The following is a 12,832-nucleotide window of genomic DNA, read 5'->3' as shown; positions in this document are numbered from 1 at the left end:
CAAGATTTTAAATAATCCTAACTTCTTATGATTAAGTTTATTGCTGAATCTAATTATTTTGATATTTTTTCGAAATAGATAAACCTTATCTTTCTTTTATAGGATTAATCCCTCAATCCTTTTAAAGTTTGCATACTGCATTATTCATTCTTAAACGAATTATAATTCTGATTGAAGTTCTTCCTAAACTTTTCTAATCTTCTTAACTCTTTTATCTGCAGCTTCTACATCTGCTCCTAGCAATATCTTGTAATAAGCTATTGAATTATATTCATAGAATATAAAGAATAATAACTTCTTTATTATACTTGTATCTGCGCTATTATAAGCAAACTGTACAAGAAATAATAAATCAATCCAGTTATTCTATTCCTGATTAATATAGTATCGAAAATACTGCTCAATAATCTGATTCATTCTTTCTGTTTATTCATCTATTTGTAAATGAAATGCTATAAACATTCTATAGTATATTCCGAGCTGTTTCATAAGCGAAATCCAAAACTTTAAGTTAAACTTTCTATCTCTATTGGAGATTACTTCTTCTAGCATACTATAGTTAGCAATAATCGTTCTGAGAAATGCATATGCGAGTTCCTCTGCTATACTGCTTTTCTTGTAAAGAAGAAAATAAGCATACTTGCTCAGTTTGCAAATTACTACTAGAATGCTATTATATTGCATTTTAGTTAAGAGTTCTTATAAGAAAGATAGCTTAATAATAAAGTTTAGATTAATAAATTGCTAAATAATTGTAAATACTGATAAGGAATATAGTAATTTATAAGATTTGTATCTTTTTATCTTATTCTTTTTGCAGCTATTGTATTATCATAGAATATTCTTAATTCTTTTCCTAAGGCCTAATAGATTCTAATATCTTTTAATACATTTATAGATTACTTTAACTCTCTGATAGCTATATGCTGATGCATTATATACATTCTTAATATAGTTGTTTTGTTCTTCTGAAGTTATTAATTCTGAATTCTTTTCCAAAGATTCAATTCTAAAAGCAGCATTCAGTTCTTTATATACATTGACAAGATTTCCTGATTCATCTTGGACGAAGATATTCTATATGTCTGAGAAGTCTGCATCTCGATAGTTCAATCTTCTACTAAAAGCATCTGCTTGTCCATTCTCCGAACCTTTGTAATATACAATCTTGAAGTTGAACTATAAGAAGAATTCTGCCCATCTAACTTATTGCTTATTCAAAACCTTAATTGTTATGAATATAGTTAGATTCTTGTAATCCGAATAAACTATAATCGGGTATTGTATGCTAATAAGATAGTATTGCTACTCCTCAAAAGCTTTTACTATTGCTATGAATTCCTAATTAGGGATTCTGTAGTTGATTTCCGAGCTATTCAACTTCTTTAAGAAGTTGCTTACAATTCTTAGATATCCTTAGTTGTTTCGCTAGCTAAATTATTCTCCGAATGCATATCCTAATACATCAGTCTTAACTTTAAAGAGTTTATAAAGATCTGCTTTATACAGTGAACCAGAACTAGAGCGCCATTGCCCTCGAAAGAAAAAGGGACAAACAGCTGCTGAAGCAATGAGCAAGAGCTCATGCAACCCAAGCGTGCTTGTACAGATGAGGACAGCAAACTAAGGCCACACGGGCACAAGAACAGAGTGAAAAACCTATCTTAGATCTGTTCAAAGGGTTCAAAATTGAAAAGAAGAGAAAGGATGCTTCATTGTTGCTTATAGCTAAAGAATTTGAAAAGTAGGTGGTATCCTTTATATGTATAAGAACCCTTGATCCACTGTACTCCACATCCCACGAACTACTACCCTGGCTACTACAACAGTCCTTCCCTAGCAACTTTCTTCCAAAGTTGCAACAAATCCAATAATATGCTAGATCTGATCAGAGGGAGATGAAGTAAAGAAATAAAGAATTCATTGCAAACTGCCAAAGGAAACATTACAAACTAAACCATCCTCCCAATTCAACCCTCATACTTCTCCCTATCGCTTAAGCTATCATTCAAATCAATGCAGGAGTATTAATATCTATCTTCAGTTCATTCATAATATGAGCACGATCTGGATAGATTCTAATGCTGATCTCTTCTCTGTTTCCGTCTGCTCTCAAACTCTGCTCGAGCAGCAGCAGCAGCAGCAGTTCTCTTCTAATTCTGCATCCTTACTCGACGGATCCTTTCGCAGTTCGCTTCATATATATTCATCTTGATAGCATAATCGAATCCTGTTTAGTTCGGAGAACCTATTGAGGGTTTAACAGGAGCAAGACTATGAAGCTTACTCTATAAAAGCATATGAGGTTGCTGAGATCTGTTAGGAAGATTAGAATGCATGATATTGCTGCTCCTCAATCTTCGGTGCAATGAAACATTAGTAGTCTGATCAGGCTTAGCTGTTTGCTGCATTGATAGCTGGATTGTTGCTTCTGAACTAGCTAGCGATCTTCGAGATAAGCTAGCATAGAGATTGAAAGGAGTTCTTTTAGGTTGCAGCGTTTTTCAACGCTTTGCATCTTCATGCCTTACATTCCAATATATTGCATTTCTGCAGCTGCAATCTTCATAGTAAAATAGTCTCAGAGCTGGTTAATATGCTCTGTACTGGGTGCTTTTAAAATTTGAGTGATTTTATAGTATTCTGTAGTAGGTGGTAGCAGATAATATTTCATCCCTTCTCCTCCAGCAAAATATACGAAATAATATAGAAAAGATAAAAGGAAAATGTATTTTGCAAACTAAAGGAAATATGAATAGAAAGAAATCAGCCTCTCTTACGAGCTAAGAAGGCAGACTTGGTCGGAATTGTTATAAACATCTCGCTTCTATCTGCTTTCTCCTATTCTCGCTTCTCTTTCTCCCTTGCTCATGTAAGATATCCGTTATCTCTACTATTATTTTCTTCCCTAATATTATCATCAGTTTCAGTTATTAAATCTATATCTCCTAAGTTTGAACTTAGTTGATTAGATATAAGATCATAGCTAATAATATCTGAAATCCAGAATATAGTATTGTTGCTTATATCCATCTCTCAAACCTCGAGGATGTTATTGTTTGGTTCACTCTGCTAAGAAGCTTGCATAAGCAGTGCTCATCTGCAAAGAGTTTGTGCTCCCTTGAAGAGGATTTCTTGCAGAGATGGTTTGGGGGCGCCTGATCAGCTATAAGATCTTCTGCAGAGCTTTAGTTTGATCGTACAAGATATCCTGAGTCTGCTTAAGAGTATCTGTTTGCAGTTTTAGGGATTGTGCTATGATGATCTGATCAATGCGGAGTTGCTCTATCATTAAAGCCAACTGATTGTATTCTTGATTATCCTTCCGAGCAGGCTCTGCTTTCAAGATTTATTTAGCTGATTCAAGCTATACTTGCTAGTTACAAGTTGACTGCTAAGATGGTTAGTAGTATAATAGTCTTACTGTTTATTCTGATGGGTATATCGGTTGACTGGGAATGCTGTATATTGGATGCGGAATAGGAATAAGCTATATCTGGTTAAGAACTAGCTGAGATAGAAGCATAGAAGGATCTTGGAATTGAGCCTGTTGATGAAGTTGAAGATTGGTAGCACCGGAAGCAAGTTAGTCTTGAATCTCCTTCTGAAGTGCTTCATGATGAACCTTCAACAGCTTTTTCATAAGATAAGGCTACTTCTTGTTGCTAATGCTTTCAGCAGTAATACTATGATTAGCTTGAAGGCGCTTGATTCAGGTTGAAGAGAGCTTTATTCATGCTTCTGCTACAGATTGATTATCTCTGATCTTAAGACGAATAAGAGCGTTATTATAGTTTATAATAAACAATCAGAAGCTAGCAGTATTAGTAATGAAACAGTTGTTGATGATATTCAAGCATTCCTGCTTGGGAGTATACATCTGAAGATAGTTCCAAGAGCGATAAGCAACTAACAGTTGCTCCTTCTGTTCATTCCAAGTTTTAGTGCTTGTAATAAATCTCTCTACTTCTTCAGCAACGATTGTATCTATACAGAAGCCTTTCATGAAGTTGAATGCTTGAATATCATCAATCCCTTTAATCTGATGCCACTAGTTGAATCGCTTCAGCCACAAGAAGACTTCTATACAAGCAAACAATGTTAATCCACTACCAGCAAGCTCACTATAGGAGAGGAATCTGAAGTTCTAACCATAGTAGTTGTTAGCCAGATAGTTAGCCGAACTGAGTATCTGATTGAAAGAGCCCTCAGACATGGAGGCTATCTTCCCTCTTGATTATCGCTTCCTCCGATGTTTCTTTGCCTTCCTAGCTCGAGATTCTCGAGTTGAGAGCGCCACAGCCAGAATGCCTTCCGTATACTGCAGAAGATAGTACTATCCAGATTGAGAGAGTTCAGATGTTTGAAGGAGACTCAATCCATAAGCAGAGGATGCATGAAGCTGATCTTGCAATGAATAATAAAGGCTTGAGTTGGTTATTCTGTGCTATATCAGAGTTCCCTTTATCAAAAGTCCTGCTAATCAATAGAAGCATTTCTAGCTAGATATAAAGTACTGATTAGAGTTTAATATCAACTGATATTATTGTAATTCTCAATTTCTATTTCCAGTATATACTAATACTTTCTCATTTCCATTCTCTTATTTTCTCTCTCTCCAAGATAATGCAACCAGCAAGCTTTTAACCCAAAGGATCAATGTAGCTAGATGTAATCAGATAGAGCGCGCTAATCGGACTACTGCAGGGATCACAGACCTCGCAGCCTATGCTGCTCCCTTTCGCAGAGTTCCATCCACCAAGAGCATCACACTCTGTAATTTAATCACGAACCCACTTCCAGCATAATTAAACTATTCGCAATCTGTACAGATCTGAAATATACCGGACTGAGACTTTGAATATCGTTCAATATATAAAATGTTGCATAAAGGAATTCATTTCTTCATAATGTTAGCTTATCAGCTCAGCGCCCCGCTCTCCAACCTTCAACCGAAACTCATATCATTCCTTCTTTGCTCACCCATCTCCCCTTTGCAAAAGATCTCCGGAATAACCCAAAGCCTGAACATGTTGCGCAGACTGTCAGTTCAGTATAGGATTAACAAAAAGATAAAAGTTCAGCAGGGAAAAGAGCATGCCCATCCATAGAGTTAACTTGCTGATTTTGCTGATTCTCACGAACTATAATAACAACAGCTCTGAGCCATCAGCCTGAACAGCTAAGTCCATACTCACCGCACCATTGAATCAGAACTAGAGCGCCGTCGCTCTCGAAAGAAAAAGGAACAAATAGCTGCCGAAGCAATGGGCAAGGGCTCATGCAACCCAAGCGTGCCTGTACAGATGAGGACAGCAAACTAAGGCCACACGGGCACAAGAACAGAGTGAAAAATCTGTCTTAGATCTGTCCAAAGGGTTCAAAATTGAAAAGAAGAGAAAGGATGCTTCATTGTTGCTTATAGCTAAAGAATTTGAAAAGTGAGTGATATCCTTTATATGTATAAGGACTCTTGACCCACTGTACTCCACATCTCACGGACTACCACCCTGGCCACCACAACAACAGAACTAGCTCTGAAATAATGTATTTAATAATCTTATCAAAAGCTTCTTATACCTTAGAAGTTCACTTGAAGAGCTGCTCCTTTTTAGTAAGATTCGTAAGAGAGTATGCAATTCAGCTATAGTTCTTAATGAACTGCTTGTAGAAGTTGATATATTCGAGAAAAAATCTAATATCCCTAACATTCCTGGAAACTGGCCAATTCCTAACAGCTTCTATCTTATCTTTCTGTAGCTTAATGCATCCTAGCTCGATCGTGAATCCGAGATAGTCAACTTTTTGTATGTGAAAGTAGCTCTTTGCGGGTTCCACAAGGAGTTTTGCATCTTGGAGCGTTTGCAATACTGTTTTCATATATTCCTTGTATTCTTCAAGTATTCAAGAGTAAATAAGAATGTTATCGAGGTAGGCAATAACGAACTGATCTAGGTGCTTGTATAGAATGTGATTGATCATTTTCTGGAACGAAGCTGAGGCATTCGTTAAACTAAAGAGCATAACTAAATATTCGTAGTATTCGTAGCGTATTCTGAAAGCAGTTTTCCATTCTTCTCCTTCTTTTATTCTAATCAGATTGTAAGCTCCTTTTAGATTCAGAACTGTAAACTACTGTACCCCTTGCAGTCTGTTTTGTAGTTCCTTAATGAGTAGCAATAGATATTGGTTCTTGATTATAATATTGTTAAGTTGTTTGTAATCAATGCATAGCCTAAGCTTGCTATTTTTCTTGGATATAAATAGAATAAGATATTCTGCTGATAATCGCAATAATTATATATATTCTTTCTTAAGATTCTTATTAAGATATTCTCTAAGTACTTCTAGCTGTATCTTATTTAGTCTGTAGATAGAGAAGAATTTGAGCTATTTCCCTTCTTATAGCAGGATTTTGTAGTTATATAAGCTGTATTCTGATAATCCTGTATCCAATTCTTCCTGAAATAGTTTCTTAAACTTGTAATATTCTTGTAATATGTTCGCGAATATTGATTCTGATCCCTGTGCTGTTTCTGCTATCTGGAGGAACAGTAGGTACTGTTAAGCATGCTTCTTTTCATTCGTTGTTTTTAGTGACGTTTTTGAGAGCCTTGAGCATTCGCTTCGAGCTGAATTGAGCGCTCGAGGGCTTGGTTTCGAGGTTTTTCCCATGTGAATTCATATTCCATCTTCTGAAGCTTTTCCTTATTGCTCCAGAGCAGACCAACTTGCTGAGAGTCTTGCTTCCGTTATTTTGCTAACCTATTAGCGCTTTAGCACTATTTGGATTCATCTATCACTAGATTCTTCTTCTTGAACTGCTAGCTCTGCTAGTTTGGAAGTATATAGGAAGTTGTATAAAGCTTCTTTTCCTAAGTATTCTTCAACCACTAGCTTCGATCCTGCGCTATTGATTATAACTATCTCTCTGAGTACAGCTTGTTCTCATGAGATCTAGCCAGTAGTCCAATCGATTCGAGGATTGTACTCCTTGAGCTATAAAAGCTTCATAATTAGCTTATGCTATGCTGTATCTGTAATATCAAAGGAAGCTCTGATTATACATTCTTGAATCAAGATAGATAGATGATTAGTCTTCTTATTGATTACTTCTTAATTATATGCAATAGATTGTTCTTTTACAGTGCTGAGAGTATATAAGTGCTTCTTCTATTTCCATTGTAATTATATCTAATTAACAATATATAGGGATATAAAGTTTCTCTAAGCGCTACTATTCAACAGTATACTGTACTTGCATTCTTGAATATATATATTAAGCTTGATATAAGCATAATCTGCTTTGAAAGCTTCATATAGAAACTGTTTTAGTTTAATTATCTGCAGTTTCTTTACAAGCAATCCTGTTCTTTTGAGTTTGTTAAGAACTACTTATTCTTCTAAGCTTGCTTTGCTGCTTCTTGAACAAGCTTCTTAGCTTGTTTTTGCTCATATTATCATTATTCCTAATCTTTCTTCTATTAATACTAGTTACAAACCTTATTATTGATATAAATTATGCAGAGTATTATTTTGCACTGCTACCATTTTATTTTCTTGTTTATACATTGCATGGAGCAGTTGTCTAGTAATTCGATATATGCATTATAATGCTGTCTATTAAAAACTTTTCTGAAGCGGAGTTCCTGTTCTTCAACAGCCTGAAGGATTTGTTCTGATTCTTTAACGAGAAACTATTCGTATTATACTGTCAGGGCCAATTGTGCCAGCAAGGCTCAGGGCCAGCTAAGCCAGCTGGATTACGGATGACTAAGCAATATGCGGCTATAAAGCGGCTTTCTAGCCACGTCAGCACTGCTGAGCAGAACTTAGCTCCTTAGGCCTCAATGTTATTCTGGTTGTATGCCCCTGAAAGAGAGAAAGACCTCGCCACATTGCCTTTGCAACCTTTCCACCTGACAGTTTGAGGCCTGGCCCTTTTAAAGGAGGCAATCCGGCGAGGCTTTCTATCTTTTTTTTTTTTCCCTAGGAGCAGCGCTAACACTGAGCAGGAGCAGAGCAAACGATCAGACCACTATCCTTTTCGAACCTTCGAGCCTTTGACCTTCGAGCCTTTGACCTTCGAGCCTTTGACCTTCGAGCCTTTGACCTTCGAGCCTTCGATTTTCGAGCTTTCGAGCCTTGAATACAGCGAGCAAGCAGTGCCGAGCAAGCAGTATGCAAGCAGCGTGCGAGAAGCGTTCAGAAGAGATTCAGAGCATTCGAGTCGCTAAGCTAGAGCATACAGCGAGCAAGCAGTGCCGAGCAAGCAGTATGCAAGCAGCGTGCGAGAAGCGTTCAGAAGAGATTCAGAGCATTCGAGTCGCTAAGCTAGAGCAAACAGCGAGCAAGCAGTATGCAAGCAGCGTGCGAGAAGCGTTCAGAAGAGATTCAGAGCATTCGAGTCGCTAAGCTAGAGCAAACAGCGAGCAAGCAGTATGCAAGCAGCGTGCGAGAAGCGTTCAGAAGAGATTCAGAGCATTCGAGTCGCTAAGCTAGAGCAAACAGCGAGCAAGCAGTATGCAAGCAGCGTGCGAGAAGCGTTCAGAAGAGATTCAGAGCATTCGAGTCGCTAAGCTAGAGCATACAGCGAGCAAGCAGTGCCGAGCAAGCAGTATGCAAGCAGCGTGCGAGAAGCGTTCAGAAGAGATTCAGAGCATTCGAGTCGCTAAGCTAGAGCAAACAGCGAGCAAGCAGTATGCAAGCAGCGTGCGAGAAGCGTTCAGAAGAGATTCAGAGCATTCGAGTCGCTAAGCTAGAGCAAACAGCGAGCAAGCAGTATGCAAGCAGCGTGCGAGAAGCGTTCAGAAGAGATTCAGAGCATTCGAGTCGCTAAGCTAGAGCAAACAGCGAGCAAGCAGTATGCAAGCAGCGTGCGAGAAGCGTTCAGAAGAGATTCAGAGCATTCGAGTTGCTAAGCTAGAGCAAACAGCGAGCAAGCAGTATGCAAGCAGCGTGCGAGAAGCGTTCAGAAGAGATTCAGAGCATTCGAGTCGCTAAGCTAGAGCAAACAGCAAGCAAGCAGTATGCAAGCAGCGTGCAAGAAGCGTTCAGAAGAGATTCAGAGCATTCGAGTCGCTAAGCTAGAGCAAACAGCGAGCAAGCAGTATGCAAGCAGCGTGCGAGAAGCGTTCAGAAGAGATTCAGAGCATTCGAGTCGCTAAGCTAGAGCATATAGCGAGCAAGCAGTGTCGAGCAAGCAGTATGCAAGCAGCGTGCGAGAAGCGTTCAGAAGAGATTCAAAGCATTCGAGTTGCTAAGCTAGAGCATACAGCGAGCAAGCAGTGTCGAGCAAGCAGTATGCAAGCAGCGTGCGAGAAGCGTTCAGAAGAGATTCAGAGCATTCGAGTCGCTAAGCTAGAGCAAATAGCAAGCAAGCAGTATGCAAGCAGCGTGCAAGAAGCGTTCAGAAGAGATTCAGAGCATTCGAGTCGCTAAGCTAGAGCAAACAGCGAGCAAGCAGTATGCAAGCAGCGTGCGAGAAGCGTTCAGAAGAGATTCAGAGCATTCGAGTTGCTAAGCTAGAACAAAGTGTGTTCTTCGCTATTCGAGCGAGAGAGCAGAGTGAGCAAGCAGTAGATCTGAGTATCTTCTGTTTTCGAGAGTGTGTTCTTCGCTATTCGAGCGAGAGAGCAGAGTGAGCAAGCAGTAGATCTGAGTATCTTCTGTTTTCGAGAGTGTGTTCTTCGCTATTCGAGCGAGAGAGCAGAGTGAGTAAGCAGTAGATCTGAGTATCTTCTGTTTTCGAGAGTGTGTTCTTCGCTATTCGAGCGAGAGAGCAGAGTGAGCAAGCAGTAGATCTGAGTATCTTCTGTTTTCGAGAGTGTGTTCTTCGCTATTCGAGCGAGAGAGCAGAGTGAGCAAGCAGTAGATCTGAGTATCTTCTGTTTTCGAGAGTGTGCTTTTCGCTATTTGAGCGAGAGCGCAGAGCTGAAGCGGAGTGTCCGCTTGGCAACTGAAGTTGCTTGGGTATTAGGTTGCGAACCAATTACCCTTCTGCGCCTAGCGGTGGAGCGAAGCGTAGCAACGGCTTCAGAGTTGCTAGAGAGCAACTCTCAAGACGGAAAGCTGTAATTATCCGTTATAGCTGCAGGGACGCTGTCCTGGATGCTGGGCTCCTTGGCTGCAAACCAAGTCCCTGGTGGAAGGCTTGCAACCTACATCAAACAGCTTTAAGTTCTGAAGAGTGCCTGGATAAAGCGCTGAGGGAGCAGCGACTGAGCAGCGTATATGGCGCGGGTATTGCACTCGGAAGACTTACGTCTGGAATGTGATTAAAAAGAGATTTTTTTTTTCACAGGCTTCGGGGACGAAGCCAGAAGAGAAGGAGGGAGATGGTTGAGAGGCCTGAGGCATTGAGAGACCTTGAGAGACCTTGAGTGACCTAGAAGCCTGAGGCACTGAGAGATCTTGAGAGGCCTTGAGAGGCCTGAGGCACTGAGAGATCTTGAGAGGCCTTGAGAAACCTGAGGCACTGAGAGATCTTGAGAAGCCTTGAGAGGCCTGAGGCACTGAGAGATCTTGAGAAGCCTTGAGAAGCCTGAGGCACTGAGAGATCTTGAGAGGCCTTGAGAAACCTGAGGCACTGAGAGATCTTGAGAAGCCTTGAGAGGCCTGAGGCACTGAGAGACCTTGAGAGGCCTTGAGAGGCCTGAGGCACTGCGAGGCCTTGAGAGGCCTTGAGAGGCCTGAAGCACTGAGAGATCTTGAGAAGCCTTGAGAGGCCTGAGGCACTGAGGGACCTTGAGAGGCCTTGAGAGGCCTGAGGCACTGAGAGACCTTGAGAGGCCTTGAGAGGCCTGAAGCACTGAGAGATCTTGAGAGGCCTTGAGGAACCTGAGGCACTGAGAGATCTTGAGAGGCCTTGAGAGGCCTGAGGCACTGAGAGACCTTGAGAGGCCTTGAGAAGCCTGAGGCACTGAGAGATCTTGAGAGGCTTTGAGAAACCTGAGGCACTGAGGGATCTTGAGAAGCTTTGAGAAGCCTGAAGCACTGAGAGATCTTAAGAGCCTGAAGCATTGAGAAGGCGTAGGAGCAGCTAGGAAGCAGCGAAAGCCTGGAAGCAACGGAAGCTTGGGAGCAACGGAAGCTTGGGAGCAACGGAAGCCTGGAAGCAACGAAAGCTCGGAAGCCTCAAAGGCCTTGAGGACAAGGCCTGATAAGGGGGGACAATCTGTCAGGGCCGATTGTGCCAGCAAGGCTCAGGGCCAGCTAAGCCAGCTGGATTACGGATGACTAAGCAATATGCGGCTATAAAGCGGCTTTCTAGCCACGTCAGCACTGCTGAGCAGAACTTAGCTCCTTAGGCCTCAATGTTATTCTGGTTGTATGCCCCTGAAAGAGAGAAAGACCTCGCCACATTGCCTTTGCAACCTTTCCACCTGACATATACCTTGTCTAAGAAATGCATTCTGCAGCTATAATAAATGCAGAAGATCCAAGCTAATTCGTAGTATAGATCGTGAAGTAAGCTAATCCGAGAGTCTTCATCTTCTAATGTCTCAATATTCTGTAAGGAAATGCAGATAAAGAGCTTCTCTAACCCTATCCCATAAACGAGATATTCAATCCATATTATTTCCTTATTCCATTCAATACCGAAGGAAAACCTTCTCATAGGTTTCTTGGATTCATTATTCACGAGAGATTCTAGTAGATCGTTAAGCTATCCGCCCTAGTTTGATTCTTCTGCTGCCTGAGAAGCATTTCCAGTATTGTTCATATATTTGTATCAGTAATCAAGAGAATATCATCCCTTATCCATGTTTCTAATTATAATGCTTAGCATAAGCAATAAAGAATGTTGAAGGATATTGTTGCTAAGCCCTTCTTCCAGCGCCTGGATGCTCTGTTCCACAATATCAGAGCAATCCGGGTTGCTACTCGTAGAGATGTTAAGCATACATTCTCGCCCTGCTATTGCTATTTGTCTGCAGCGCTGAGATTTCTGAAGAAACCATCCTAAACCTTCCTTACTTGAAAGGTATATTAAGCAGTTGTTATTATAATAGAATATTCAGCTGAAACTTCTGTAATTAATAGAGTCCGATACTTGCTCTGAAGAAGTGTTTTTGCTTAGTTAATTGAGTTTCTATCATCAAGCAATATTTATCTAGCATTCTTCCTGAACTAGTTGCTATTTATTCTTCCGGGATTAATAGCAGTTGCATGCAATATATTCTTGTTTGTTGCAGTTATAGCAAGTAATACTATTCCTCTTGCTATACTGCTTGTTAGCAGCATCGAGTTCTATGAAATCAGCATGCATAGTGCTGCTCTGAGCTATACTGCTATATCGATTGCTATTCTTGTTTTGGAGTTTCTTATCTGTATTAGCTGGAAATCTCTAAGTCTAGCTTTCTCCCTTCTTGAATTTCTTCAATTATTGCTTATACAGATAGTTGTTAATGCAGATTGCTTGATTAAAGAATATTGCAAAGTTCTCTAGCTAATCCTGCTTAGAGATCTTGTTTTTAACATTATCCTTGAATCCCTTATAATAGTATTTCATAAGATTCTTGTTTTCTCACGGGAATCGTGCTAAGAGTTGCTTGAATCTAACTGTATAAGCAGAAGCTAACTTGGTCTATCTGAGATCTATAAGCTGCTAAACCATAATACATTCTTCGTTAGGATTACTAAAAGTCTCTTTAAGAGCTTTCTCGAAGCTCTCAAAGAAATCGAATATATTCTTGGTATCCTGAGTATATATACTGGAATCGTTCTAATACTTCAAGTGATTACGCAGAAAAGGTTTATACCAGATGAGAGCATTCTTTTCGAAACGAATTCCTGCAAGAATAACTTTCTCAGATTCCTTAGTAAACTA

The 12,832-nt window shown here is 40.0% G+C and overlaps 3 protein-coding genes across 3 annotated transcripts; 2 read left to right on the top strand and 1 right to left on the bottom strand.

Annotated features, from left to right (window-relative positions):
• Window positions 1-8,181: 8,181 nt before the first annotated feature.
• Window positions 8,182-8,497, top strand: M406DRAFT_323774 (uncharacterized protein; the record flags this gene model as incomplete). The annotated part of the gene is made up of 2 exons (XM_040919814.1): window positions 8,182-8,243; window positions 8,341-8,497. 2 exons carry the CDS (start codon window positions 8,182-8,184, stop codon window positions 8,495-8,497), a joined length of 219 nt encoding a protein of 72 aa, XP_040772202.1.
• A 439-nt stretch (window positions 8,498-8,936) lies between these two features.
• Window positions 8,937-9,505, top strand: M406DRAFT_323768 (uncharacterized protein; the record flags this gene model as incomplete). Its single annotated transcript, XM_040919813.1, has 2 exons — window positions 8,937-9,381; window positions 9,451-9,505. Coding segments are annotated over exons 1-2 (325 nt in total), but the record flags the coding sequence as incomplete, so codon positions are not given.
• A 396-nt stretch (window positions 9,506-9,901) lies between these two features.
• On the bottom strand, window positions 9,902-11,340 carry M406DRAFT_323766 (uncharacterized protein; the record flags this gene model as incomplete). The annotated part of the gene is given in 3 exon segments (XM_040919812.1): window positions 9,902-10,508; window positions 10,723-11,111; window positions 11,129-11,340. Coding segments are annotated over 2 exon segments (511 nt in total), but the record flags the coding sequence as incomplete, so codon positions are not given.
• Between the last annotated feature and the right edge of the window lie 1,492 nt (window positions 11,341-12,832).

The sequence above is a fragment of the Cryphonectria parasitica genome, assembly GCF_011745365.1.
Source record: "Cryphonectria parasitica EP155 unplaced genomic scaffold M406scaffold_8, whole genome shotgun sequence".
NCBI classification, from domain to species: Eukaryota; Fungi; Ascomycota; class Sordariomycetes; order Diaporthales; family Cryphonectriaceae; genus Cryphonectria; species Cryphonectria parasitica.
Note: the sequence above shows the minus strand (reverse complement) of the source record. Positions and strands in the feature narration are given on the sequence as shown.